Here is a 27,960-nt window from a genome sequence, read left to right on the forward strand (position 1 = left end):
CAGCTCCCATCCTCCTGCCGACATCAGCTGTTTCCCGGCGCCCAGAGCAGCTGCAGCTCCACACCGGTCGATGTCATCGATTAGTTCCTCTCCCCATCCCTGGAGAGGGGAATGGTGTGGGGGGCAGCAGGGAGGAGAGAATAAATATTTCAGCAGGTCCAGGCAAAAGCTGGAGTTATTTTGAGGCTGGGATTTATGGGCTATTAGGAATAAGGGATGAGTCTGTGCTGGGGAGAAGAGACCCATTAATCCAGGCTGAAGGAGCACAAATGAGCAAGGGGAAATGGAGGAGGCTTTAATTATTTTGCCACGTTCTAGAATAATAAGCTGGCCTCTGGCTGGGGGCTGGCCTGGGGCTCAGGAGCTCTGCTGCCCGGGAACTGGGGCAGGTGAGGGGACACTCACGATTAAATCCTCCCCCATTTGTGCTGCGAGGGATGGGCAATCCATTCTGGGACCAGTATGAGACCAGTGCAAGCAGTGCTTCTGGCTGGGACGTGCTGGAGGATGCCCTGCTCGTGGGGGGGAGGCTGCAGGCTGCAGGGACGGCAGGAGGGGCCCGTGGGTCAGTGCCCGGTCCCAGGGGTGCCCTTCCCGGGCTGGGCCAGCCCTGCCACCGCCGTGCCCCGTTAAGGCAATCCCGTCTGCGCCTGTAACCGGAGGAGCTGGGCGCTATCCGGTGCACGGTGAGTCAGTGCCGGAGGCAGCCCTGGGCCGGGAGCATCCCTGGCTCTGCTGCTCCCAGCACCACCTGGGTGACCTTGGCCTCCCCAGCTCACTGCGTCCTCCCCTGCCCTCCTTGCTGCCTCTGCATCCTCCGACGTGACTCAGTTTCCCTGGCTCACCCCTTGACACCCTCGGAGAGCTGCAGGGGCCCGGCTGCCCTGGCTGGAGGGGCATTCCTCACCCCGTGGGGGCACCGAGATTTGCCTCTCCCTGGGGCAGCGGCCCCCAGAGGTGCTGGGGATGCGGACACCCGCGTGGCAGGGATGCAGGGCAGGGACAGCCCCGGGCCACCTCCTCCTGCCATGGGATGAGAGAGGACCTGCACTCCCTGCGGCATCCCCGCGGCACCGCAAGCCCCGTTCCCTTGCGAGCGTGGCCCCGGGTGCCAAGGTCACCGAGGAGCCTCTCGCCACACCCCAGCGCCGCAGCATCCTCCTTCCTTCCTTCCTTCCTTCCTTCCTTCCTTCCTTCCTTCCTTCCTTCCTTCCTTCCTTCCTTCCTTCCTTCCTTCCTTCCTTCCTTCCTTCCTTCCTTCCTTCCTTCCTTCCTTCCTTCCTTCCTTCCTTCCTTCCTTCCTTCCTTCCTTCCTTCCTTCCTTCCTTCCTTCCTTCCTTCCTTCCTTCCTTCCTTCCTTCCTTCCTTCCTTCCTTCCTTCCTTCCTTCCTTCCTTCCTTCCTTCCTTCCTTCCTTCCTTCCTTCCTTCCTTCCTTCCTTCCTTCCTTCCTTCCTTCCTTCCTTCCTTCCTTCCTTCCTTCCTTCCTTCCTTCCTTCCTTCCTTCCTTCCTTCCTTCCTTCCTTCCTTCCTTCCTTCCTTCCTTCCTTCCTTCCTTCCTTCCTTCCTTCCTTCCTTCCTTCCTTCCTTCCTTCCTTCCTTCCTTCCTTCCTTCCTTCCTTCCTTCCTTCCTTCCTTCCTTCCTTCCTTCCTTCCTTCCTTCCTTCCTTCCTTCCTTCCTTCCTTCCTTCCTTCCTTCCTTCCTTCCTTCCTTCCTTCCTTCCTTCCTTCCTTCCTTCCTTCCTTCCTTCCTTCCTTCCTTCCTTCCTTCCTTCCTTCCTTCCTTCCTTCCTTCCTTCCTTCCTTCCTTCCTTCCTTCCTTCCTTCCTTCCTTCCTTCCTTCCTTCCTTCCTTCCTTCCTTCCTTCCTTCCTTCCTTCCTTCCTTCCTTCCTTCCTTCCTTCCTTCCTTCCTTCCTTCCTTCCTTCCTTCCTTCCTTCCTTCCTTCCTTCCTTCCTTCCTTCCTTCCTTCCTTCCTTCCTTCCTTCCTTCCTTCCTTCCTTCCTTCCTTCCTTCCTTCCTTCCTTCCTTCCTTCCTTCCTTCCTTCCTTCCTTCCTTCCTTCCTTCCTTCCTTCCTTCCTTCCTTCCTTCCTTCCTTCCTTCCTTCCTTCCTTCCTTCCTTCCTTCCTTCCTTCCTTCCTTCCTTCCTTCCTTCCTTCCTTCCTTCCTTCCTTCCTTCCTTCCTTCCTTCCTTCCTTCCTTCCTTCCTTCCTTCCTTCCTTCCTTCCTTCCTTCCTTCCTTCCTTCCTTCCTTCCTTCCTTCCTTCCTTCCCTTCCTTCCTTCCTTCCTTCCTTCCTTCCTTCCTTCCTTCCTTCCTTCCTTCCTTCCTTCCTTCCTTCCTTCCTTCCTTCCTTCCTTCCTTCCTTCCTTCCTTCCTTCCTTCCTTCCTTCCTTCCTTCCTTCCTTCCTTCCTTCCTTCCTTCCTTCCTTCCTTCCTTCCTTCCTTCCTTCCTTCCTTCCTTCCTTCCTTCCTTCCTTCCTTCCTTCCTTCCTTCCTTCCTTCCTTCCTTCTTCCTTCCTTCCTTCCTTCCTTCCTTCCTTCCTTCCTTCCTTCCTTCCTTCCTTCCTTCCTTCCTTCCTTCCTTCCTTCCTTCCTTCCTTCCTTCCTTCCTTCCTTCCTTCCTTCCTTCCTTCCTTCCTTCCTTCCTTCCTTCCTTCCTTCCTTCCTTCCTTCCTTCCTTCCTTCCTTCCTTCCTTCCTTCCTTCCTCCGTTCCTTCCCCGCTGCTGCCGCCGCGGCTCCCGCTGACGTCACCCGCCGGAGCCAGCAGCTATTTTGGGAATTGCAAAGTCACTGGCGCAATTAGGCGGCTGGCGAAGGCAGCGGGGGGACCGCGGGGACGGCGGGGACGGCGGGGACGGCTCCCCACGCTGTGCCGAGCCCTGCCGGGGCTGCGCGGCCACGGCCCGGCACCGCCGCTCCTGCAGGCTCCCTCCGCCTGCAAATCCTCCCATCCATCATTTCCTTCTCTCTACCTCCTTTTTTTTTTTATTTAAATTTTATTTTTTTAATATTTAATTTGCTGTCGCTTCCCCTGGCAGGAGCCTCCCCACGTGGGCTGCTGAGCGCCGGCCAAAGCCAACTCGCCGCTCGCGTTTGGGGAGAGGCAGGACAGGGATTGTCTGCCAGCAGCGCTTCCCAGGGCGATGCCGCGGCCCAGGGGCTGCCCTGCGGCTGGGAGCGGGGTCTGGCTATTCCCGGGTGCTCTGCTGCCGGCCTGGTGCTCGGTTTAATCCGTCTGCATCCTCCTGGCCGCAGGCACCGCCGTGCCCCGGCTGCGCGGCTGCAAACGCGCTGTTGGCCCCACGGCAGCCACGGGGGTGTGGATGGGCTGCTGGGACAGTGGAGGACACCTGTCCCCAAGCCACAGCACAACGAGAGGGTGGCGATGTGCCATGCAGTGTCCTTGAGCCCGGGGATGTGGGGACAGTCAGAGGGGACAGCTGGGGTTCTCGGTCCCCCTGCCCAGCGCTGTTCTCTGCCCACGCTCCTCGCCTCCCGGTAACCTCCAGGTCATGGCTAGAGGGGATGTGCACAGAAATGTTGGGATAAACTGATCCTGGCAGACTCCAAACACCCCAAAAGTGAGGCTCAAAAAACCCTTTTAAAAATCTCCAGACTTTTCTCTGTGACCTGACATCACTTTCAGTCCCATCCCCCAGGTAAAAACACCCCAAACCCTTTCTCCCAACGCCTGGAGAGGTGCTGATGCTCAGCTCCCCTGATCCCACATGGGGCTTTGGGAGGGAAGGGCCGAATCCAGACGGATCCATGGGCAGAGCAGAGGTGATGGGAGCCTGCAGACAGACCCCCACCCTGCTCCCCATCGCTCGGAGCCTCGATTTACCCCCGGAGGAGGGGTCCCTGCCTGTGCTGGGGCTGGAGGAGCCGCTGGTGGTCCTGGGGTGGGGACAGGCAGCGATGAGCGGGACCACGGGGCGGCTCTGGGCTTCCAGGGGCTGTGGGAGGGCAGGGGGAAGGTGAGGAGCGTGGTTTCCCCCCAGGCTGGGGGAAGAGCCGCGGCGGTGGGGCTGGGAACGCTGAGGCTGTGCTGAGTCACGCTGCAGAGCCTGCGAGCAGGACTGCAGCAAGCGGCTCGCTGTGACAGCCCTGTCCCTCCGCCTCCGGCTCCTCGCCTCCTCCTGGGGGCCACGATGATGATGGGGGTTGATGCCCAGGTTGGGGGGTCCCGCTGCTCCCCTGGTCATGGCTATGTCCAAGTTCCCAACCCTGCTTGCTCCTCCCCAGCCCCCTGCCCTTCAACAGGGATGGGGCTGCTCTAGGATGGGGGTCCTGGTGTTCCTGGGCAGGGGGAGGGGAAGACTGAGCTGCCCTTGGGGGATGAGTGTCCCCTACCCCAGAGCAGGAGGGGGGTCCATGGGTAGCTGTGCCACGGGGGACAGCAGGGCCAGGGGTCACTCGCTGCCAGCACAAACACAGAAGGGCACTGAGCAGCCACTGGAACACGGGGCAGCTTTCCCCTGGCATGGGTGGAGTGGGGAGGTGGGTGGGCAGAGATCCCCCCAACTCTGACTCGATGCCACCAACCCAGGACACAGAGCTGAGCATCCACCCCTGCTGCTGAGCTACTGCACAGGAGAAAGGCTGAGGCAGATCCCTGCTGCAGAGGGAAACTGAGGCACGGGCTGTGCCCCGAGTATTGGCCCCAGATGCTGCCACCTCTCAGGCTCAGAGTCCAGGGCAGCGCTGTCCCCACAGGACACTGGTGACCACCTTGCCTGGTGCTGCCTACCAGCCCCTCGGAGCTCAGAGCTGCTTCTGGAGGGACCGAGACAGGCAGGGCTTTTTTTAGGTGCTCCGTAAGTGCCGTCTGGGCGGTATTTATATCGGCTCCTTAAATAAGAGCTGCCATCTGAGCCTGACGAGCCTGCTTAATTATTAATGTCCCGCAGGGAAGCAGCATGCCTGCCTGGTCCCTGCCCACCTTCCCGCTGGGATCCTGCATCCCAGGTCCCCCCCGGCTCCCCAGCAGCACCCAGGGCGAGCTGTGACACCCGGACATCCCAGAGCACCCTGGCTTCACACAGGAATAGGTCTGATGTGGGAGCATCTCCCCGAGGGCAGGGAAGAAGGCTGAGAGGGGATTTTCCAAGAGGAGAGTGCCATGGCATGGGCATTGCTGCAGTTCTTAGTGGATATTGGGGGTAGGGAAGAGCGGGAGGCACGGGGTGATGCTCTCACATCCCACCTCCGTAGCTTGAGGTGGTTCCAGGGAGAAAAAAATCATTCCTGGAAGCCTCGAGGGGTAGGGGCAGCCCTGCTTCCAGACAGAGCTTATGCTAAACAGCACGGGAGGGCAGCTGCTGCAGCAGAATTAATTTGGGCTTGGAAAATGCTTTGAAAGGCTGAGATGAAAGGCCAGGCTGGGTACAAAGCGCTGCAGCTCCACAGACAGGGGGAAGGAAACTCCCAGCAAAGCACCCTCGTTCTATCATCAGCCCCACCAGCCATGGCCCCTCCAGCACCTCCTGCCCCAGGTGAGGCAGCCTCTGGCTCTGGGACGTTTTGAGGAGGTTGGTGAACCCCTGAGCTCACTTTGTTGCTTGTGGGGACCCACATCAGTTGGGTGTGACCCTCCCAGCTCTGGTTTGTGTCAGGGTGGAGGGGCCAAGGCTGTGCCCTGGGGGGCTGGGGAGGTGCAGGGGAAGGGGGGACAGCCCCTGGGATGTGTCCCTCGCTGTGTCACACAGCCAGGCTCAGGGCAGCACGGTGGGACAGGGGCCAGTGTGCCACAGCATTGGGGTGGTGGGGACAGGCAGCTTGGCCTGGTAAGGGGTCAGGCAGGGAGGACATGAGGGCACCACTGTCCTGCAACCTCAGGGAAGGGGACACTGAAGCCAAAGGTTTCCTCAGCTCGTTTTTCCACCAACATATCTGCAAGAGTCACAAAAGTGCTCCCCTGGGCAGGCAGCTCCTTCCTCAGGGCAATCCAAGCAGCAGCTGCCTGGGCAGTGGCACTTGGGGTGAGCACCCAGCCAGGGAGCCCTGGGGCAGCATCCCAGGCATGGGACCCATCCCAGCCCACACACCAGCCCTGGAAAATGCCACCCTGTGTCCCCTGGTCTTCACAGCTTTGCCACCCAGCAGCTGAAGACACCAAGCAGTGGGGTCAGTGTTGCTGTGAGGTGTGGCAGGTGTGCTGGTGTACCTGTGGTGACAACCCCTGGTGTGGGGACAGGCTGGGACACCTGCACCACGCATCTCCCGTGCTGGGCATCCCCTTCCCTGGGCATCTCCCTGGCTCCAAACAAGCAGACATGGAGGGAAAAGGCACAAGGAGAGGGGCACATGACGGTCACTCTCACGCAGGAAGCGAGGGGTGAGGATTCCTGGATCCATTTTCAGAGCAGTCAGCAGCTCACCCAAGCACAAACCTCCAAGTCACGGAGAATTTCCTGCCTTCCCTCATGGTGTCACAAGGCATTGACAAGACCTAGCAGGGAAGGCAAGAAAATGCAAAGAGAAAGACTCTTCTTCCAGGCCACAGGAATTAACAAAGTGGCACATTTGAACGCAGAGAAGTATTTTTAATCCCACAGGCAGAATTGAGGTTATTAGGTTTTTCTGGGACATCTGCAGAACAGACCCACATCCTCTGGGTCATTGTGATTTCCCAACACAGCAGCTGCCCCAGCCTCTTACTGAGGGGTGTCTGCAGGCACCAGAGGTGGGAAAAGGTGATTTAGTGATGTCCAGCCAGGTAACACCTTCAGCTGCCTGTGCTGCCCACCAGAACCTTCTAACTTGGACCATTCACTGCCAAAACTTCACCCCACTGCTGTGGGCTGTGCAACAGAGGAATTAGGTGTTGTGAGGGTGTTGATTTATGCATCAGAGCTCAAAAAGGGGGCTGGATTCACTGCAGATAAATATTACAGCCAGATTGCTACTCTGAAGAATTTACAGCATCATGAATATCCTGTTCTGACCTGTGATGGGGAAGGAAATCATCTGCGTTGGGAAATGTATTTATGGCTCCGGTGCTCTGACAAAAATAAATCAGTATTTGCTCGTTTTGGGGCAAAAACAGGGTCACTGTAAATCGGCAGAGCTGGGCTGGCTGAGAACGTGCCAGGTTTATGAAAAATACCAGATAAGAGTCCAAAGGTTTGTATGGAGAGGCAACAGTTTTTATTAGGACTGTTGATATATTTGGAGAAATCAGGGGATCTTCCAGGTGCAAAAGCACTTCTTCAGGTCTGGGCTTGTGTTCAATATTGTCCATGAGAACCCAGGGATTGTACTCAAGGGATAATATTATTTATTTTCCAAGTTAGAGGACGCATATATCCAGCCCAAATGCCGTAGGATCACTCAAAAGGGGATGAGCAGGGAATCTGCTCTCATTCATTCACAGGTCTGAGCGTGCTTGGCTTGGGTGATGTCCCACAGATACCTCCAGATTATTGATAAAACATGGCAGCAATAAATGAACTTGGGAACAAAACTCCTTTAATATTCTCTTGTGTTCTGCACTTTTTTACTCAAACCCTCTCCCAAAATTGGCACTAGGGCAGAACCAACCCTGAGCCCTGCTGTGGAGCTCTCCAGAGATGACAGCGAGCCCCCTTGGGGGGATGAATGAGCCTTTCTCAGGGAAGAGGAATAAACTGCCCTTGTCTGTGGGATCTCTCCTCGGGATGGCCAGGGCAGTAAACAAAGGCTGGGCACAAAGGCTGTTCTCACTCTGGAGCCACGTGCGCTGCGGGGTGTGAGGCCGAGGGTGCCAGCGAGGAGACAGCATCTGATTTTTGTAGAGGAAGCTGAGAGGATCCGGGCGTGTTTCTGGTTCTGTTTATCAGAGGGGGAGATTTCTTCTGCTCTCGGAAGCTGTAAACAAAGGAGGATTTTGTGCTACACAAATCCAGGCGATGCCATTCTCTGTTATTTGCAGAGCAGTGCTAAACCCACAATAAAGACGGAGATCTTGCCCCAAAAGGGCATCAACACCACCAGCATTCCCAAACCAGTTTGTCACCACCAACGTGGGTGAGACCATGGCCATGGGCTCTGGACAGCCACAGCATTGCCCTGAGGACACTGGCACGTGCCAGTGCCACCCAGGGCTCCTGTGAGGTTTCAGAAGGAAACCACAGGGCACAGGGACTGGATGGCTGAGTCCTCCAAGATTGTCCCCACCCATCCCAAAGCACCTGTGCCAGGACGGTGGCTTTGGGAAGGGCCAGGGACATGTGGCACAGCGCTCATCTGTGCATCAGCACTGCCTGGCTCTCTCCACCTAGGATAAAGTGCTTCCATTGGGATCAGTCTGTTTATCAGACCCCTTTTCTTTCTCCCAGTGCCACAGCATCCTCTCAGCACCGCTTTATCCAGAGGCTCTTTAGGAAAACTGGATCCATTAAATGCTTTCATTTCTCGCAGTGCTGTAGCCTCCCCTCAGTGTCACTCACTTTACCCATAGATTTTTTAGGAAAGCGGGATGTCTTATGACTCCCAGTGTCTCTCCCCATGTAGCAGAGCCCCACATGACTGGAGCAAACATGTTTTTATCCCTTGGATTATCCAAGGTGGCTGTCATTACCCATTCTCCAGCGCTGATCTCCAGTGGGAACGCTCTCCCCTGTGGATCAGGACCCTGGCCATGGCGGGAAAAAGGGGGCAGGGGAAAGCAGGGGGCAGGGGTTCACCCCAAGATGTGTCACCACAACCCGGCCCAGCACTGCCACAGTGTCAGAGACCCCAGGCAGGGCGTCCACAGGGGGATGGCACACGGGCCAGGATGGCACAGGGCCGGGTTTTGGGTGGATCAGGGTTTTGGGTGGGATCTGGCTGTGAGAGGGCCGGGGCTGTGAGGGGTTTGGACTGTGGGTGGGCTCAGGCTGTGAGCAGGATGTGAGTGGGCCAGGGCCGTGAGTGGGCCCACGCTGTGTGTGTGACCCACACCAGCCCGTGGCTCCCAGATGTGAGCCACCGTGGGCCGCGAGTGGGCCTGGCTAATGAGTGGGCACGGTGAGGACGGGCTGTGTGCGGTGTGTGTGGGCTCTCAGCGGGCCTGGGCGATCACTGAGTCCACTCTGTGTGCGAGTCCAGCCCGCGGGTGTGCCCGGGCTGTGGCAGCGTCCACGCCCCGAGCGTGTCCATGCTGCCAATGGCCCCTGGGCCATGAGCGGGACCAGGCTGTGAGTGTGCGTGGCCTGCGGGCTCGTCTCTGCCCTGCGTGGGCACCGTCCCGCAGCTCCATCCCGAGGGCCGCCCGTCCCACGGTGCCTCCCGCGGCCCCCCCCGCTCCCCCGGGCGCGGGCCGCGCCCTCCGCGGCCCACCCGGGCCGGGCTCCGGTGAATCAGCACAGGCGGGGCCCAGGGGGGCGAGGGGGCGGTGCTGCGCCGCGGGGCACGATGGGAGATGTAGTCCTGGAGGGAGGAGCAGGGCTGCACGAGCCCAGTAACGGATTCCGCACCTGAGGACTTCATCTCCCGTCGTGTCCCGCGGACGGGGGTGGGCGGAGCAGCGGGGGAGGGGCGGGGCGGGGCGGGGCGCGCGCAGGGGGGTTGTGGTGGCCCGCGGCGCGCGCACAGCACCGGGCGCAGCCGCCGCCGCCGCCTCAGCCGCAGCAGCGCCGAGACCGCCGCGCCCTCCTCGTCCTCCTCTTCCTCCTCCTCCTCCTTCCTCCTCCTCCCGGAGCCCGCAGCCTCCTCGCCCCTCTCCTCCCCGGACCCCGCGAAGATGGTGGACCGCGAGCAGCTGGTGCAGAAGGCCCGGCTGGCCGAGCAAGCCGAGCGATACGACGACATGGCGGCCGCCATGAAGAACGTGAGTCCCGTCCCGCGGCCGTCGCGCTCCCCGCATACACACACACACACACCCCTCTCCTTCCTCCTCCTGCCCCTCTGTGGCCGCGCTGCCCTCGCCCTCCCCGCGTGTTTCTCGCGGTGGGTGGTGGGCTCGGCCGGGGGGGGCCGCGGAGGTGTGAGGGCCCCTGTCCCTTGCCCTCCGACACCCCCAGCTGAGTCCCGTTCCCGCCGCTTTTCCCGATCCAGGGATACTTTGCTTTCTGCCGACCCCCATCCCCTGCCCTAGAGCTCCCCACACATCCCTTCCCCTGCTATGGGGCCCCCACCCAGCCCCACGCATGCTGCTCCTCACATCTTTCGCCTGTTCTGGGGCTCGCATCCAGCCCCACACATCGCTCTCTCCTGCCCTAAACCTCCTCGGCATCTTCTCCCTTATTCCGGGCCCCCCACCCAGTTCCACACATCCCCCTTCTCTGCCCTAGAGCCGCCCCCCATCCTCCCCCTGCTCTAAACCCCCGCGCTTTGCCCCCCCCCCGCCCCTCTCCCCTGCCCTGCTGCCCTCCCCCAGCCCCACGCATCCCCCTGCCCTGCCCTGCAGCACCCCCACATCCTCTCCTCTGCCTCCGCAGCCCTGCAGCCCCCCACATCCCCTTCCAGCCGCATTTCTTCTCTCCCCCTCTCCAGGCTCCCCTGCCTGCCCCACGCATCCCGTCCCCACCCTGGCTCAGCCTGGCGGGGCAGAGGAGCCAGCCCGGGGGTGCGGTGCTGCCCGGGGGGGTGACACCGGCTCGGGGCCCCGTGGGGCGAGGCACGGGGGGATCCAGCGTGGGGGTGTGGGGGGGTTGCGTGCACACCTCTCCCCGCTGCTCAAATAGCTCCCCGTGCATCCCTTCCCACGCGTGGTCGCCAGGGCTGGTGTGTGCCCCTGACCCCAAAGATCGGGAGCCCTTTCACTGTCAAAGCTCTTATTTTTACTGCTCTTGGTTGGAGATTTATGAATTGAGTCATGTTGTATTCATTTCACGCTCTTAAAATAAAGACTCTGCATATAGCAGGCTGATCTGATTTGTGACACTGAACGCTCCCCTTCAATACTGACATTTTGACAATATAAGAAGGGAAAAAAAAACATATCTCTGATCTGATCTTGCAAACAAAGCAATCGTGGGAGGCAGGATCAAGTCATTCCAGAAGATTCTGCATTTGTCATATTGCAGAGAGGCTAGACTGGGTGGAGGGAGGGAGGGGGTGCTTTAAAGGGGAAAACTGTTCTTTATGTTTGTCTTCTTAGTCAGGTCTGAACCTTTGCTGGGAGCTGGGGTGTTCTCCCCGGCTGATGAAAAGTGAATGCCGATCTGGGAATGTCGCAGTCTGCCGTGGGTGCAGCTCTGTTTGCCCATATTGCACCATTTTGTCAATAACCTTGCATTTATCAAACAGACAAAACTGTCACAGCCCGAGCCCGGGGAGGGAGGAGATGTCTTATCAAGGAATGAAATACGGATAATCGGAAAGAGATATTATCACATTAAACCAGCCGGGCTGTCCCTCTGCTGCACTATGGCTTTTATACCATTTTCTGATAACGGCATCTATTCATTTTAAAGCAAAGCTTGCTGTGTGAGCAGATCCTACAGCTCATTTCCTACGGATAATACAGCCACCGTGACAAAGCCAGCAGGGATATGCCCGGGACTCACAGCCGTGTTGTACTGTGAATTTCTCTTAGCCTGCTTCCCCGGGCTGGTTGCTTGAACCCCAGGCGTTGTTAGGAGCTCATATATGTGATTTTTCCTTCCAGCCCTTACGGGCCCATGTGGAACAGTAACCCTGGCTAACGCCGCTTATCAGTTTGGCCATAAGGAAACGATCCCCAGCGGGAGCGCTGACGCCTCCCTTCACCAGCAAACAAAAGGCAGAGCTTTGTTCTTCCTCTCGGCACCACGCTGCCCCAACTCCGGCACGGCCGGTCCGGCAGCCACAGCCATGTCACAGCCATGTCACAGCCGGTTATCCCCGTGCCCGAGCGCTGCCCAGCCCCCAGCCCCGGTTGTGCGGGAGGCTGATGACCTCGCACTCATTTCCGTAGCAACGCCTAGTGATGTCATATGCCATGGTCCAAGCTGCAATGCACCCAGGCGGTAGCAGAGAGCATGCGGGCTGCGCCTAGTGAAGGTGATGCAGAGCCATCCTGCCCTCCAAACCTAGCCCTCCCTAGCACCCTGCTGAGAAATGCTGGATGGTTCTCCTTTCAAACCTGTTGTGGTAATGATGGGCATAAAAGAGGCTCATTTTCCTGAAGCTTCATCTCACTGTCGCATTTTGGTGGCTGCCTCACATGGGGCAGCTGGGTGGGTTGTTCAGCCTCAGCCCTGTCTGCTTAGGAACCTGTGCTGAATGGCTGTGTTAATGGTTTAAAATAGAAATGGTGTGCTAGGGGTCTTCCTGTCTGCTGATTCATCCAGTGATGTCTGGAATCACAATAGTTTCTCAAAAATATTTATATATAATAACTTCTAGCTCCTTCCTTCTTGCAGGTGCTAGCTGCCACTGCCCCTAGTTGCTACCTGCAATTATATTACTGCTGCAGGAGCAGGATTGCTCCTTCAGCCCCCAAAAGGGGCAGGTTTACTGGGTGGTCTCTGCAAACACAGCAGATGGTCCCCTCACCTACCAGATGGAGCAGGAGGTGATGCCACACCCAGGAAGGGTGCAGGGCTGGGCCCATCGATCCAGGGTATGTCTTCATGACCTTGGTCATGTCCCTTGTCACCTCAGCACTGTTTTTGTGGGTACCATCGGCCCTATCAGGTGTTGGGGGACAGGAAAGCTCTCTGCTGGTCGCCAGGGTGGTCACTGGTCTTGGGCTTGCTTGCTGGAGTTTCACTTCCCACAATGCTGGTGGTTGGAGCAAGATGCATTTTTGTCTGGTTCAGCTTCAGGAAGAGCTTTACCATCCAGGCCAGGGCTGAGGATCGATATCCATTAGCTGGGGACAGCGGTGCTGCCGGAGGCTTTCTGGAGGTGGGAGCCCTGCCAGGCCCCTGGCCAGCGCTGCCCAGGGAGCAGAGCACGTGCCTCCCCACAGACCTGTGTATTGATGGGATGTGCAGGTGAATGAACAAGATGATTGCAATAACTTACGCAGGAAATAAGTTGCCTTTTAAAAGCATGTGGGGAGAATTATTGCACTGCACCTATGTATGGTGTAGGTGTGGGGCTGTCCCCTGGGAGGGGAGCACCTGACTGCTTGACTTTGGGGGCCCAGCCTCTGCAGCAGGGCCGTGGCTGTGCTGTACACAAGGACCACCAGGTGTGGGTGTGGAGGGGGGAATGGTGGAGATGCTGGAAAGCAGATGGCTGCTCCGAGATTTAGACACCACAGCTTGGTGCAGTAAATGGCCATTGTGGATGGAGGAGGAGTGTGAGGATGAGGAATTGCAGGCCTTGCCTGGCACAGTATGTGGGCTTCTCCTGTGATGGTCACCAGCTGGGCAGGTTATCATCCCCCACATCCAGTATAGCAGTGCTGATAGCAAGGCTTCACACAGACAGCAGGCTCACCCTTGGAAAAAGGAGTAACACAAATCCATCCATTCTATCTGGAGAGTCCCCAGGAAGCAGAGCAGGGATGATTAGCTGCTTTCTGCTCGCAGTGTACACAGACAAAAGGGTGGTGTGGAAAGGCTTCTCCAGGAGGAGTGCTGGGCAGGCCATCTGTGATGGTGGGAGGGGAGCAAGGAGTGCGAGCTGCTGTAGTAGCACTTCCCAGGAGGGCTGGGGAAGGCTTTGGAAAAACCATTCCCAGTGCCGAGGTGGATGGTGCAGTCATTAGCAGTTGGCACCTAATGGCAGCTTTGATGCTCTTGTGCAGGTAGCCTGAATGCTGCCCTGCCTCGTGGTGCCTCCAGACCATTGGTGGATGGCAGTGGTGGTAGGATTGGAGACAGCCTGACTCATGAGCAGGGCTTCCTTCCTGGAGGTCCATGGGGTCAGGACAGGATGGTGCCTGCAGGAACTCCCATCCTTCTGACCTTGTAGTGGTTCACAATGTGGAGTTACCTCTGTGTGACTCAGCTTTGGGACCTCACAGCAGTAGCCTGAGCCATATCTGCACCTAAACCACAGATAGGCAGCAATGTGCCCCATATACTGTGGACATTGCTGACAGTAACTGGCCAGTCTTCAGCTGGTAAAGGTCTTAAAAATTCTTCTTTGAGCTCCTGTGAGTTTTTTAGTCCATTTAGGAAGAGTCACTGACTTACAAGATCATGCTGCGTTTCTTAGTTGGCCAGGTGTAGCAGCCAGGGTGGATTTGACCTGAAATAGCTCTTCTTAAACTAAACAAAAGTGATATTGAGACTGTGATGGAGATTATAGCAGTTGAATTATACCTGATGGCATAGAAACAGTAAAACTTGGGCAACGGCTCTCCATGAAGCCCTGGATTATTTGGGTTTATCCAGTAGATCTCTTGGATGATGTCTAACCATGAAAGTGCAAAAAGATTGGTGGGAGTTGTATTGATTTATTAAATTTTTTTTCAACCACCTTTATTTGCTGCTTCTTGTGTAAAAAGATGCCAGTGCACCAAATAAGCTTCATCATGTCATAACTACCTACCCCAGCTGTGTTCACCAGCTGATCCCAGAGTTGCTCTCTGAAATAAACTCTTTGGACACTGATGATGTGTACTTGGGCTTGCTGGAATACTCAGCAATGTGGGGACAACTACAGAACTTCAGCTCCAGAAATGTTTCCTGGATTGAAAGGTCCAGCATCTAGGGGTATATACACTATTCTTGGCAACCACATGATTTCTTTGGCATCCTTTGAGTGGTTCTCATGGATGTTCTGGACAGTGCTTTCAAGAGGGTTGTCCATATAAGTGTGGTGTATCCCTCTGCCTCCTGCAGCTGAGATTTGGTTTCTGATCAGAGAGATGAAAAACCTGGTTCTTCCTTAGCTTCTACAGCTGGTAGAATTTTCCTTAATTTGAGGATCCCTGCCATACCTTTTCCTCTTCTTCATGTGTATTACTGAACCACTTTTCTTGTGCCTGGGCCAGTAGCATTAGTGCTGCTCAGGAGCATGCTCAGCTTAGCTTTTCAAGTAGGAATAAGCAGCCTCAGCCTTGCTAAGCTTAAGATCAGGGAGGTGGAATAAAAGTGACCTGATGGTCCCCATTAGCCTATGGGGGTGCCTGGGTTTTGTTCCCAGGCTGGTGAGTGACCCCAAGGCCACCGTCTTAAGGACAATGATTTTTCAAAGCCTGATATTTCTACTACCTCTGGAGGCTTGTAGCTGGGAATTTGATCTACAAGCTGTTGCTTTTGAGGACAGGAGGAGAAGCATGGCTCAGGGTGCAGCTGATGGAGCAGGGTCTGGGGAGGAGAGTGGTAGCCATGACCTGACATCTGGAGAAACCTCCATGGATGGTGACACATCTGGCAGGGCCTAATGCACCAACTCTATGACTGAACTCTTGAGGTTCTGTTTGGAGCAGCTTCATGCCAAGTAAACCATGCCCAGAAGTTGTGTGCAAGGGTACATATATAGGAAAAATAAAGAATCCAAGCTTTTATATGTCCCAACTGCTAGTGCTTGAGTAATCAGCTGCTTTTTGGGAGGTGGCTTTGAGCTCAGACGTGTCCTTGGATGTGGAGCACTGCTGAACTTGTTGGTGCTGCTTTTTCCTTGGCAGAGGTGAGTGGTGTGTTGGGAGCTCAATTCCAGTCTGGCAGGGAAGAGCCATGAGGACTGTCAGACTAGTTCAGACCAGAGCTGGCTGCTTGGTGTCCCAGCCAAACACTGGGCTGTTCAGAAGCAGGTACAGGGAAAGAGGCATTGGAAAGTGTCTCCAGTCTGACTTGCAGGAGCTTTTCCTCAGATGGGTCAATGCCTGAAGCATTTAGGACTCTGCCTTGTGCTTTTCTGTCCTGTTCAGCCTCCTGAGCTGCCAGCTGCCAGCGAAATGTGAATGCATGTTAGAATGACTGCAGTACAAAGCACAGTGGAACAGGATTTGCCTGGCTTCCCAAGCGTTTCTCCATTGACAGTCTTGATAGGATGCAGGCATCATCTTCCACCTCACCGTGGCAAAGCTGTGATGCAGGGCTGAGGTTGTCTCTGGGTAGCTGCTGCACCCTCGATGCTTCCAGGCGTTCTTCTATGCTTCAGTGCTCTGCAGCTCATGACAGAATTTTCCAAAGCTGATATTGTGAGGAGTACTTTTGTTCTAACTGGTTTGGAGCCACCTTAGACCTTCTTTCCTTTGCCGGTCAGGTCTTTGTCTTTTCCTTCTGGAAAGCCTTCAACAACTTCTGCTCTTTACTGGAAAGGTAACTAACCTAACTGGTCCTTAGTTGAAGTCTTGCTCCCCAGTGTTAGATTCATGTGACTGCAGAGAAATGGCAACAGCCTTGTCTGGGAAGCAAAAATTGAGTGAAAACATAAGTATTGACTCAATTTGACTAGTGATGATCACTGCTGGGCAGTGATAGCCTGGAAACCAGCTAAAACAAGGGGAGGTAGGTATGGAATTTGGGTGGCTCTGTGTTTCAGGTTCTGAAACCTTTGGCTTGACTTGAAGAAGCTGTCCAGATAAATTGTGGTGGCCAGTTTTATGCTGGTGGCATTGAGATAAAACGTTCTGCCATGGCTGCTGGCTGCCAGGCTCTGCCTGTGCTTTTGCCAGTGCAGCTTTTGGTCATTGGAGGTGGGGGAACTCTTCTTTCCCCATAGAATGTCTTTGGGTGAATGTTTTTCCCCTGGATGCTTGATCTAATGAGCAAAGTTCTTCCTCCCAGCCTAAAATGAAGGAAAATGGGGACAAAATTACTTTCATTCTGCTATTTTAATTAATTTATTTTTTAAAATAAGAATCTTTTCTCCATAATCCAGATGTCAAGATGTGGGATTCCCACCCATGACTCTGGGTGGGGAGCATGCCTGGGGGAGGAGCTCAGCAGTGGGATGGCTTTGTCCATCTTTTCTGAGTGCACAGTGACAGTGAGGTTGAGCTGCTGAATCTTTCTGGTCCCTCTTTGTGGGCTGGAGCCCTGGGAGCTGCTGGGGGTGATAAATCATAAGGGTTGATCTTCACCCAGGAGTCTCATGCTGGTTGTGCTGCTGGTTATCTTGATGTAGTCTGGAAAAGCTTAGAAATGGTAAATGCTAGAAAATGGAGCTGAAATGATGAGGCAGCAGTTCTTGGGCTGCAGGAAACACTGACAAGACTGTCTCTCAAAAGCAAAACCTTTGTGTAGCTGGCGAAACAAAAGCCTTTGTCTGCCTATTTAAGGGCCAACTTCCCCCAGTTTCAGGTTTTTTCTGTGCTAACCCAGATTTAGTCACATCTTGGATGTGACCCAGTACATGCTCAATTAGATATTAAACAAACCTGATTTTTGGCCCCAAGCTAGTGATCTAATGATCAGGGGCAGTGCATTAGTTAATTGCAGTAAGAGAGTAACTAGAGAGCATGTCAGTGATGATGGCATGAGATTCCCTTAAAGTGATCCCAGATTAGGGATTAGAGTACTTAATGTTTTTCTTCTATAAAGGAGATGTTGGAATTGAGTCTGTCTATGGGTGTTTGAGACAGCTGCGCTTGGACGAGCGCAAGTTGCAGGGATTCCAAGTGCAAACCATTCCTTAATTGTTTGCAAATTCCCTCTGATCTCACTAGATGGGTTGGCTTGCTTGGGATGTGTCTTTGCTTACGTACCAAGCAAAGCTACTTGGCATGTCAGTGTGCTTCTGACTCCTCTCTAAGATCGTTTCAGCAAGGCTCTAGAAAAACACCAGTGAGAAGTCTCAGCCTCAGTGCTAACGAGGCTGCTGATGGACACGTTGTTTGGACAGTTGTGCTCAGCAGCATAAAGTTTATTAATAGTAGGTGGAGAAGCTGTTGCTGTGCCATGTGCTAACAGACACACTCAACAATTGCTGTAGGAGATCTCTACTTGTAAAAGGCTAATGCTTAGTATTCAGCAGTGAATGAGAATTTGGGGGAGATTAACAGCCTTTGATTTACACCCAGCTAGGGCAGGCCTTGGAGCTTTGCCTGTTTATGCTGTTGGGCTTTGTTACATGGGATGAATATTTCATTATCTAGAAGTTGGGAGCTTGGCTTCTTGTATTTGGTGGTGTCAAGATGATGTCAGCACCTGAGGGGTTCTGTCACCTGTGATGAACTGAGATCAAATCTGTGGTGGGACTTCCCTTGGGCTTCAGAAGAGGCTGGGAGGAGATGGCTGGAGCTAGGTGAGGGGAGTTAAACAGTTGGATCTAGGATAGTAAAGTGACCCTCCTTGTAATTCAAAATTGGTTACAGTGCTCCAGAAAGCTGCCAGAACAAAAACTTAACTTTCTTCTGTTCTGCAAGTTCATTTAAGAAATTAAATAAAATTGCCTTTGCTAGAGGTGTGTAAGATCAAGCCTGAAATCCCTGAAGCAGTGGGAGGGTAAAGTACATCTGGAGGGATAATCACCTTACTCATTGATGCAGAAATTAAACCTATCCATGCAGGAATCCACCTGGGTGTTCTGGGAAGTGTCTTGCTTAATCTCAACATGTTTGAGACACCAAGGAACTGCTGGATCTGCAGACCAAGATACCTAGAGCAAAAATGTTGTGGTTTTTTTAATTTTTTTTAATATTTTCAGAACCTTGATGTGCAAAATGTTTGGGGGAGTGATGTGGAGCAGCTAAAAATGTGCATGCTCACTGCAGGGAGTTTTGCATGGCTGCATCTTCTCCCATTTCACTCTTGGGAGCAGCAGCTTGCAGCTGCCATGGCAGCAGTGGCTCTGCCGTGCCAGCAGACAGGAATTGCCCAGTTCATCCTGCTCTAGCAACCAGAACCTTTTCTCAGCCTTGGCATGGTCTGCCCATGGCACATCATGTCTTCTCTGTCCACTTGGCTCAGCTAGGTAGAGGTCATGGGCACAGGCATTTTTTGAGCCCCTGATTAAGGACAAGCCTTGGCACTTGATGCTCTGGGGAGGATTTGATGATCTGGTGGTAGGATTCTTACTGCCTGGCAGTGGGGCTGGAGGTGAGCAGGAAAGCACTAAGATCTGAGCCAGATTAGTACCCTTGGAAGCTGTGAGGTAAATCTTTAAGCAGCTAATGCTCCCAGCAGCACTAAACAGCCTCCCCACATGAAACTTGGTGCATTTATCTAGAGAGTCCCTGAAATCTGTCTAGCTTAGGTTTGTTTAACCATTAATTGGAAAGAAAAAAACCATCTTTCTCTGTGTGGACCAAGTCTTAAGACTCTAGAAGTGTCCATGGCCATCCTGTGGATGACTCCTTCAGCTCAGAAGTCTGTGAGTAGATGGAATCTTCTGAGGAATAATGCTTAAACAGAAATTTAAAAAAAACCAAGTCTTTAAACTTGTACAGAAATGCTTCTGAGGAAAGAGCTGCAGTTACTCTTGAAGAACTCTCCAGCTCTCACCTGGAAAAGCTTAATGCAGCTTAGAAGAGCCTATAGCAACCATGAATTGTCATTCTCCTTCCAAAAGGATCAGTGGAGCTCCTGAAACTTGCTGTGAGCTCCAGGGGTACATCTGAGCTCTCACAGCTGTGGCACTGGTCTTCCACACGCTTAGCAGAGGGCTTGGAGAACAGGCCTGTCAGCAGGGAACAGAGTGGATAATCCAAGGCAGGAGAGCTCCCCAAGCTGTTGGGTGATGGAGAAGGGTGGTGGTGATCCTGGGCTGCTGCTGAGGCACTCACAGAACACAGCAGTGGGCAGATGATGCTGCCAGCCTGCCATATCCTGGGGAAGGGATAGCTTGGCATCCCTTCTGTTGCTTTGTAGTTAGCAGGCAAAGGTGCTGGTATCCCATCTGCCAGAGACGGTGTGATGAGCCCTGAGTGACAATCCCCTGAAATGCTGGGACTGATGTGGTTGGACTTGCTGCTCTCTCCATCTGGTGGCTGGAAGGCACTAGGCCAACAGAGGTCAATCATTTTCCCCAAGAGTTTTTAATAAGTAGTTGCTGAAACAAGTTGTCCTACGGCCAGTTTTCATCTTGTTTAATAGCCTGTCAGTAAAGCTAATGGGAATAAGGGTGTTAATAAGGAAAACAAGAAAATTTGAGCATAAAAAGCACATGCTGGCTAGAGGAGCAGCTCCCTGTGGCAGGACTGTGCAATGCTAACTCAGAAATGGTTTGTAGCTCCTTGAACATTTGCTTGTGGAGCACTTGAGCATACACAAAACTGGGAGGCTGGGGTTTTTCCTTCCACTTGGTTACTGGGATGCGTCTGGGCTGCTCTGTCCGCAATAGCCATGGCAGGCAGATGCTCCCCCATCATGTTTGCCTTATCTCAAGCTGCAGAAGAAGTCAGGGACACAAATCGATGGTACCCAGGTGTTCTGTAGTGGAAAAAAAAACCCAGAGTCGTTAGACCAAGTGCTGGTACTGCAGTGCTGCAGATAAGGGCTGGTACACAAAATGCCACTGCCAGACATTGAATGGAGCAGCTCAGGGCTCTGCTGCTTTAACTGGTTTTTTTTTTCACCTTGGCTCCCTTCAACTTTTCATGTGCAAGAATGACCTAAGTAGCTGAAATTTGTTTTTTCTCTAACTGGAATCCATGATGGCCACACTGAAACTGGAGTAGGAGGTCTGCAGGCTCCAAGGACTGATCAAACCTGAATGCAGTGTCATCACGTGTAGTTACTAAGCCAATGAAATAAATGAGCTCTTGGTTTCCACATCTCCCAGTTTGAAGACTTTGTCTTGGGTGGTTCAAAGTCACCTTAAATAGTAAAGGCTGCAGAGTGAGATGAAAGCTGCTGTTAATGTAGGAACATGCCTAAATCCTAATTAGTGTCTGGAGCACCTGAGTAGCTTCTCAGCCAAAGACCAAAAAACCCAAAGGCTTGCAGTTGGGCTACAAGCAATAAACAGTTCTCTGCAGACACTGGTCCTTGAGGCACTGAGAGCAATTTGAAATGTAATGACAGAACCATCCCATGTGCCCTCAGCTGCTGTCTTGTGATGTGAACTGGCCCTGCCAGCTTAGGAAATGGGAACTAGCAGGTGATTATTCATACTGAAACAGGCAAAGGAGAAGGCAGTGAGGAACTTCTGTCTGCCCACAGCCTGCACGTGCTTTTTTTGGTCTTGTCTGGGATGAGAGGAATGGTTTGGTACAGCCCAAAACCCCCCTGGCCACACAGAGTTAAAACAAGAGCAGAGGAGAGCAGGAGGGGTCAGCAAGGAGAGAAGCAGTTACGGTGTGACTTCCACTTTGGAAGTGTGACATGGGGGCGAAGGCAAGGCAACAGGGAAAAGAACCCAAACCAATCTGGTAACATTTTAGATTTAGGTCTGGTTTAACACACGCCTACTTTGCCAAAGTAGGACAGTGCTTAAGAAAAGCATCTTTCCAACTGCTGCGATGGAGTTGTAGGACAGCTCGCTCTGGCGCTCGGGGAGAAGCTGTTCTTGGTGAGGCTGTGTGACATCGAGTCGTGACTCTCACCAGGCTGCTGGGTAATGGTGACAATTTCATGTGCTTGAGAGCAGCCATTTCTTCAAGTTAGGGCAAGCTGGGGACAGAAAAAAACAGGCAGTCTGTTAGTCATGACCTTCCCAAATGACAGATTTGGGCTGCTGAAGGTGGTCTTGTCACAGAATCATTAAGGTTGGAAAAGACCTCCAAGGTTACGGAGTCCAACTTTTAACCAGTCACCACCTTGTGAACCAGACCAGAGCACTTAGTGCCATGCCCAGCTATTTCTTGAATACTTCCAGGGTGGGGACTCCACCCAATCCCTGGGCACCCCCTTCCAATGCCTGAGAGCCCTTCCCATGAAGAAATTCTTCTTGATGTCCAGCCTGAACCAATCCTGGCACACCCTGAGGCTGTGTCCTCTTGTCTCTGCACGTGGGTGGTGGGGTCCCAGCATGAGGCAACATCTGGAGAAGGGGGCAAGGTGACATGTCTGCAGGTATTGTGACCTTTCTCAGCTACTTGAGCCTGGAGGTTGTGTGCTGGTTGTTTCCCTTGCCAGTGGCTGCAGACCAAGAAGGAATTTCAGTGGTGGGACTTGGTCAGAACATCGTTTCAAAAGCACATTTGCCTTTTGAAAAATGAAACAGAGAAGGGGACCTTCAGGCCAGAGCTCAGACAAGGGAGCTGCATGTGAAGGAAAACAAGGCACTTGCTAGGGTTTGTGTGGAGAGATAAGAAACTTAATTGCATGGTGTAGGAGCTGTAGATAGAACAGGAAACATGAGTGCTGAAGGGGAGATGGATGTTGTGTATCCTGGTGGGAGAGGAGCTCTGAACAAAAGCTCTTCTCAGTGAACAGTTTGAAGTTCTCATGGCTGTCTCTGTCTCTCCAGGAAAGCTTTGCTCTTTTGTAGCTGTCTGATACCTTGAAGGACTCAGATTCTCTTTTAAGCAATAAGAAGAGCAAGTGTTGAGGTTTATAATGGGTTAAACTGTCAGATGCTGATGCTATTCCCCAGGGAAGGATCTCTGGGTCCTCTCAGCTTGCCAGTGCTGTCTGCTTTAAGATAAGACATCAAAGCCAGGCAGAAACTGTAAATGGGTGGGCACTTAATTATCAAACCAAGTGAAAAGTGTGCAAGGATAAACAGGTAGAACTAAGTCCTGTGATGGATCTTCACTGCAGTCACTGAAGGGACCTCAAAAACAGTAATTTCCTGATGTATACTCAGACCTACTCATGCAAGGTGAGAAGTGGAGGATGGGAGTCCTGGAATAAGCCCCTGACTGTCCTAACTTGCTGTTCTCTGTGAGCAAACCTTCCCTGTGGGTCTCACCAAAGCCTGTTAATTAGGATACTTCCAGAAAGAAGGTGCTATAGAACCAACCCTTGGGCTTTTGGAGTTTACATTAGGGCCAGGTAAAGTTTTGCTTGCTCCCTGTCTTCTCCTCATGAGGCTGAACCTTGCCTGGCTGCAATGTGATCCTCAGGCATGCCAGGAGCCTGCCAGGTTTTGGGCAGGGTGCTGAGTCAGAGCTCCAGCTATAGTGGAGAAATCAGGAAAACCTTCTCAGAGATGGTGCCACCTCTGCAGTGCTTTGTTGCAAGTCAGAGGGCTTGGATTTGTACAAGCCTCTGGTCTCCCAAGCACTATAAACCCTAAACTTGCAGTAATTTTTGTCCAACGGGACCTCACAGAGTTTCCCCATGGCTTAAGGGCACTTGAGTCTTTGTGGTGCAGACACTGTGCCATCAGAGAACTGGTGAGACTGGAACTGGCAGTGTCTTCCAGCTTGGTGATGGAATGTGCCTCCCAGCCAGAGCCTGGCAGCACGGACAGCTCCATGCCAAGCTCCCTGCACTCCCTGCCTAGGTGTCCTTTTGCAGTCTGCTCCTGCTGGGTGTGTTCTCCTCTTTTTTTTTTTTTTTTTTTTTCCAGAATAGCTAAAAGACTTTCCTCTATCAGGTTTCCACCATGTGGATCAGCTCCTTGTCCTTGGCTGTTTATGCCACATGCAGGACTTGACACCATTTCAAGCTGTGCATGTCCTGCCCCTCTGCCCAATCTCTGTGGGCACAGGAGTGAGGTGAGGCTGGACAGTTCCTGAGATTTGCAGAGCAAATTCTCCTGTTCTCTGCTGGCAGCCAGGGAAGTAAAACTCCAAACTGACTGAGCTTCCCAAAGAGCAGGTAGACTCCAGCCAGGGGCTGATGGCTTTGTGCTCCTTCCAAGTCCTCCTAATGCCAAATTAAGATTTTCCTTTGGCTATTTGAAGTCTGACTCCATGTAACAGTGCTGAAAATGGCATTGGGGGACCTGATCTGGGTACTGCCCTTCTTTGGGGAGGTGAGACCCCTTCAGGGTCTGAGTTAAGAAGGAGGAATGTTCTGCCCTTCCATAATGTGACTGCTGCAGTGTGATCCAGGCCTAATTTGATGTTACTTCAGAGCCATTCGGTGCAATGCTACAAACTCAGTGTATCATAACCTGCTCTTTAGCCTGTGGCTTGATTGAATTCACTTTGTTTTGGTATCCTGCAGTGTAAAAAAAACCCAGCATTTGTTTGGCCATCACAGGCTACAGAGAAGGCACAGCCCCATGTGCATGTGACAGGCTGGTGCAGAGGTGTTGGAGTGGTTTCTGCTGGAGGTGGGCACTGGTGCAGTGCTGTGGGAAGAGCAGAGTGACAGTGACTGCAGAGTCTGGAGTGTGGAGGGGGCTGTGGCAGGAAATGCCAGCACAGGCAAGCGGGCTCATGGCTGTGGCTGCTCTGGGCAGATTGAGGGCAGAGATGTCCTCAAAGGCAGCTGAACCTGGGATACATCTTTTCTGCCTTTCTCTAGCTCTGATAAAAGCACTTCAGTGTACCCTGCTGTCTGATACCTTGTGTCCTGGGCATCTTGCATTTTCTTCCTGCTGGGAATGCAAGAGCCAGATGGTTTTCTGATCTTCCTCCCTCTGCTCAATTGTGAACTGAAATGTGTGGGACTACAGCCTCTTCCCTCTCCTGGTGCTGAGGACCATGGTCCTTGTCCCCACCCTTGTCACATCTTGGCCATGTCTCTGCGGTGCTCCTTCCTGGGAGTCTGGGTCCTGCTAGAAAGCAGTGACATGGTTAACAAGGCTCCCTTCCTGCTTTTACAAGTTCCCTGTGAGCTCCCTGGGGGAATCTGCTGTCTCCACAGGTGTACCTTCCATCTGTCAGCCAGTTTGTTGAAAGGATTTTGACAGGCAACTTTCCTCCGTAATCCTTAATAGCTTTGAATGTAAAATGTTTATGGCAAAGCTAATCCCACGAAACTCCCTGTAGTTTTAATAAATCCGTCCTCCAGCAAGACTCTTCTGGTGAGAGGAGGTAAATCTGCTTCTTCCTGCAGAGATAAGTATCTGCAGACGTGGCTGTGGGGCACCTGCTTGTTCCTCACTTCAAAACTGCTCTCTTCTCAGGGAGCACCTTGCTAAAAGCAAAATTTCATGTGGTGATCAATCTCCACAACCCCTGTCAGGACAGAAAACTTGGAATCAGTGAGTCTCTTGTATGGCTGTTGGTGTTGGCCACTCCATTTACAGCTGCAAGAAAATAACTCAGTCTGGGATTTCTGGATGTTTCTAGATCCAAATCCCTCACTCAAAACAGAGGAGCTTAGGTGGGACAAGCCCCCAGGTAACCTGATGGGGTCTTCAGTATCTCCAAGGACAGACAACCCCTAAGCCATGGGGCACCTTGGTTGTGAGTCTTTAACTCACAGAATCATTAGTGTGTGTTTGTGCAGGCATCACTGAGAGGAAAGATTGAAGGGAAACATTCTCTAAAACTGCAGAGTGGAGACCTCAGGGCACCAGGCAGGCTGGAGGCAGCGTGTCAGTGTCTCACCATGGGTATTTGGGCACATTGTGGTTGGGCCCTGCCTGGCCCCGCTGCAGGAAGCAGGATATCACAGGGATCCCAGGCCCTGTGGTTAAACAGTCACCGTTGTCCCGGCTAGGAGAGAGGCTTGGCCTGGCACTGGGAGTTGCTGGATTGCTGCCCTGCTTCCCTTGGGCGGGAGCACTGGGAGCTGCCCTGGCATCCTCTGTGCTCTTTGTCCTGCACCGCTGGCAGCTGCCGACAGTCCCAGGAGATCCTGCCCTCATTAGTGTGGCACCCATTTATTTCCCTGCTCCCTCAGCTGTCTCTTCCCCTGTAGCAGAAGCAGTTGTGCTGGTTTGCTCAGGAAGAATCTCTTCCGTATGGAGAAGGGGTGTGTGCTGTTCCTGAGCCAGGCTCAAGAGCGTCCTGTGGAGCAGCACAGATGCAGCAGCAGGGGTGGGAGTGGAGGGTCTGCTTGCTGCCTCTGCCTTGAGGGGAAGGGCTAGAGGGGGTCTGATCAGAGACTCTGCTTGCTGCAGGGGAATCAGGCTTAGCTGTAGCCTGCTTTTGGGAGAATACATTAGCCAGAGCATGGCTGAAGAGCTGCAGGAGGAGTGGATGTTCTGGAATGTGCAAGTCAATATGATGTGAGCAACTCTGAGTCATTCCAGGCTGTTCAAATGAGGTCCTGGGCTGGGCCTTTGGCCTCCTGATCCCCACCATAAATGTGGTTATCTGGGCCCAGAGCAAACCTTGTCCTTACAGATCCTTGTGTAAGTGACTCAGTGTTTGCAGAAGCCTTTTCACATCCAAACCATTACCTAATCCTTTACTGCCGTGAGGTGGCTCACAGGTTCCTGCTCTGGTGGCCTGATTCCCTGGTGGCCAGGGTGTGGATGTGGGGTGAGGGTGTGTCCTGGGGAAAAGGGGACAGTGGCCGTGCCCAGGCTCCAAGTGGCACTTGGCAGCTGTAACCACCCCAGGGGAGCAGCCGTGTGCAGCTGCCACGTGGTGTCCTGTCTGCTCCAAGGGCTTCTCCTGTCCCAGTGTTGGCCAAAGGTGCTGCCCGGGTGGCTCCAGGTTACCGAGGGAGCTCTGTTCTTGTCATCTCTCTAATCCCTTTGTGGTTTTTGTGGTGCATGAGGCAGGTGAGTGGCACTGTTAACCTCCATGAGGAAAATCCAGTGTGGGGATTTCCCCCTCACTGTGGGAGCTTTTAGGTCTTCATCTGTGCAGGTGCCTGAGACAGTTGTACCATCTCAGGGATTCTTTGGGTATCTCTGAAGCAGGCCCCATGCTTATGGGAAGCGGAAAAGATGAACACTCTGTAGCTCTGGTGGTGTTAATCCATGCAGGTGGCTCATAACTCCCTCTTGCTTTGACTGTCCCTCTGCCCTGCATCACCAAGCCCAGCTCTCATCCTACAGGTGAAAGGCATCTCTTTTCTAGAAGATTTTTCTTGTTCTGGAAGATGCTGCTCTCTCAAATAAAACCCAACCCCTGCTCCTTTTGTTGTGGGTCTGGATCACAGCGTGATTTCCCAGCTGGCTCGTGCTGGGATGGGAGCAGAGACAGAGCAGGACTCTGGGAGCCGTCTGCCTCCTCCTGCCTCTCTCTAGAGATGCACAGGAGCACCCAGAGATGCGATGGGAATGTCAAAGGGCTGGGGCTTAACCCAAATGTCTCCTTTCTCTCCCCCTCTCTCCACACAGGTGACGGAGCTGAACGAGCCCCTGTCCAACGAAGAGAGGAACCTGTTGTCCGTCGCCTACAAGAACGTGGTGGGGGCGCGGCGCTCGTCCTGGCGAGTCATCAGCAGCATCGAGCAGAAGACCTCTGCCGATGGGAACGAGAAGAAGATCGAGATGGTCCGCGCCTACCGCGAGAAGATCGAGAAGGAGTTGGAAGCGGTGTGCCAGGATGTGCTGAGCCTGCTGGACAACTACCTGATCAAGAACTGCAGCGAGACGCAGTACGAGAGCAAAGTCTTCTATCTGAAGATGAAAGGGGACTATTACCGCTACCTGGCCGAGGTGGCCACCGGGGAGAAGAGGGCGACCGTGGTGGAGTCCTCGGAGAAGGCCTACAGCGAAGCCCATGAGATCAGCAAGGAGCACATGCAGCCCACCCACCCCATCCGGCTCGGGCTGGCGCTTAACTACTCGGTTTTCTACTACGAGATCCAGAACGCGCCGGAGCAGGCCTGCCACCTGGCCAAGACGGCCTTCGACGACGCCATTGCCGAGCTGGACACCCTCAACGAGGACTCCTACAAGGACTCAACGCTCATCATGCAGCTCCTCCGCGACAACCTAACGCTCTGGACGAGCGATCAGCAAGACGACGACGGCGGAGAAGGCAACAACTAGACCCCCCCGATGGACTGGCAGCCGCACGCTGATGCTAACTACTGCAGTCTTTATTTTTTTCCCACGAGTGGGGGGGGGTCCGGGGTGGGGGAGGGAAAGGGAGGGGACACCTTCCCAGGGAGGCCCCCCACAACCTGTCTTTGATTGCCTCGTTGACATTTTTGCCAAAACACCACTAGTGGAAGTCAGGCTGGCTGTGCTGGTATGGAATAGCAGCCTCACTGGCATATGGACTGTTCTGTAGATTATTAATACAAGTGGAGCTGTCTTTAATTTAACTTTATTGCTAGAAATAAAAAAGGGTTTTAAGACGAATTTGCGTGGATGGAATGGCCCTCATTTTTAAGGAAAGCAACGCAAAAACATTTAAAAAAAAAAAAAAAAAAAAGGGAGTTCTGTGGTTCCAGTAAGGCTTCGAGCGTTTGTTTCCGCAGCCCAGGTGCCGTGTGCCCGCACCACGTCGCGGGGCCTCTCTCTGCAGCGCT

At 53.6% G+C, this 27,960-nt stretch overlaps 1 protein-coding gene and 1 long non-coding RNA gene across 2 annotated transcripts; one reads left to right on the forward strand and one right to left on the reverse strand.

Moving 5' to 3' along the window:
- Nucleotides 1–7,449: 7,449 nt before the first annotated feature.
- LOC111937702 (uncharacterized) lies at nucleotides 7,450–9,360 on the reverse strand. The gene is made up of 2 exons (XR_002868717.2): nucleotides 8,562–9,360; nucleotides 7,450–7,849 (listed from the first exon to the last, which is right to left on the reverse strand). It is a non-coding gene; the product is annotated as an uncharacterized LOC111937702 (long non-coding RNA).
- Nucleotides 9,361–9,519: 159 nt separating this feature from the next.
- Nucleotides 9,520–27,790, forward strand: YWHAG (tyrosine 3-monooxygenase/tryptophan 5-monooxygenase activation protein gamma). Its single transcript, XM_086859863.1, has 2 exons — nucleotides 9,520–9,791; nucleotides 26,819–27,790. Exons 1-2 carry the CDS (start codon nucleotides 9,705–9,707, stop codon nucleotides 27,473–27,475), a joined length of 744 nt encoding a protein of 247 aa, XP_086715989.1. The 5' UTR covers nucleotides 9,520–9,704; the 3' UTR covers nucleotides 27,476–27,790.
- The last annotated feature ends 170 nt before the right edge of the window (nucleotides 27,791–27,960 follow it).

The sequence above is a fragment of the Cyanistes caeruleus genome, chromosome 21 (genome assembly GCF_971803275.1).
Source record: "Cyanistes caeruleus chromosome 21, bCyaCae1.hap1.1, whole genome shotgun sequence".
Taxonomy (NCBI): domain Eukaryota; kingdom Metazoa; phylum Chordata; class Aves; order Passeriformes; family Paridae; genus Cyanistes; species Cyanistes caeruleus.

Bases quoted from the DNA above. Each gene is read 5' to 3' on its own strand.
- YWHAG (XM_086859863.1), top strand. From the start codon at position 9,705: ATGGTGGACCGCGAGCAGCTGGTGCAGAAGGCCCGGCTGGCCGAGCAA. The intron at 9,792-26,818 runs GTGAGTCCCGTC...CTCTCCACACAG, and splicing joins TGGCGGCCGCCATGAAGAAC to GTGACGGAGCTGAACGAGCC.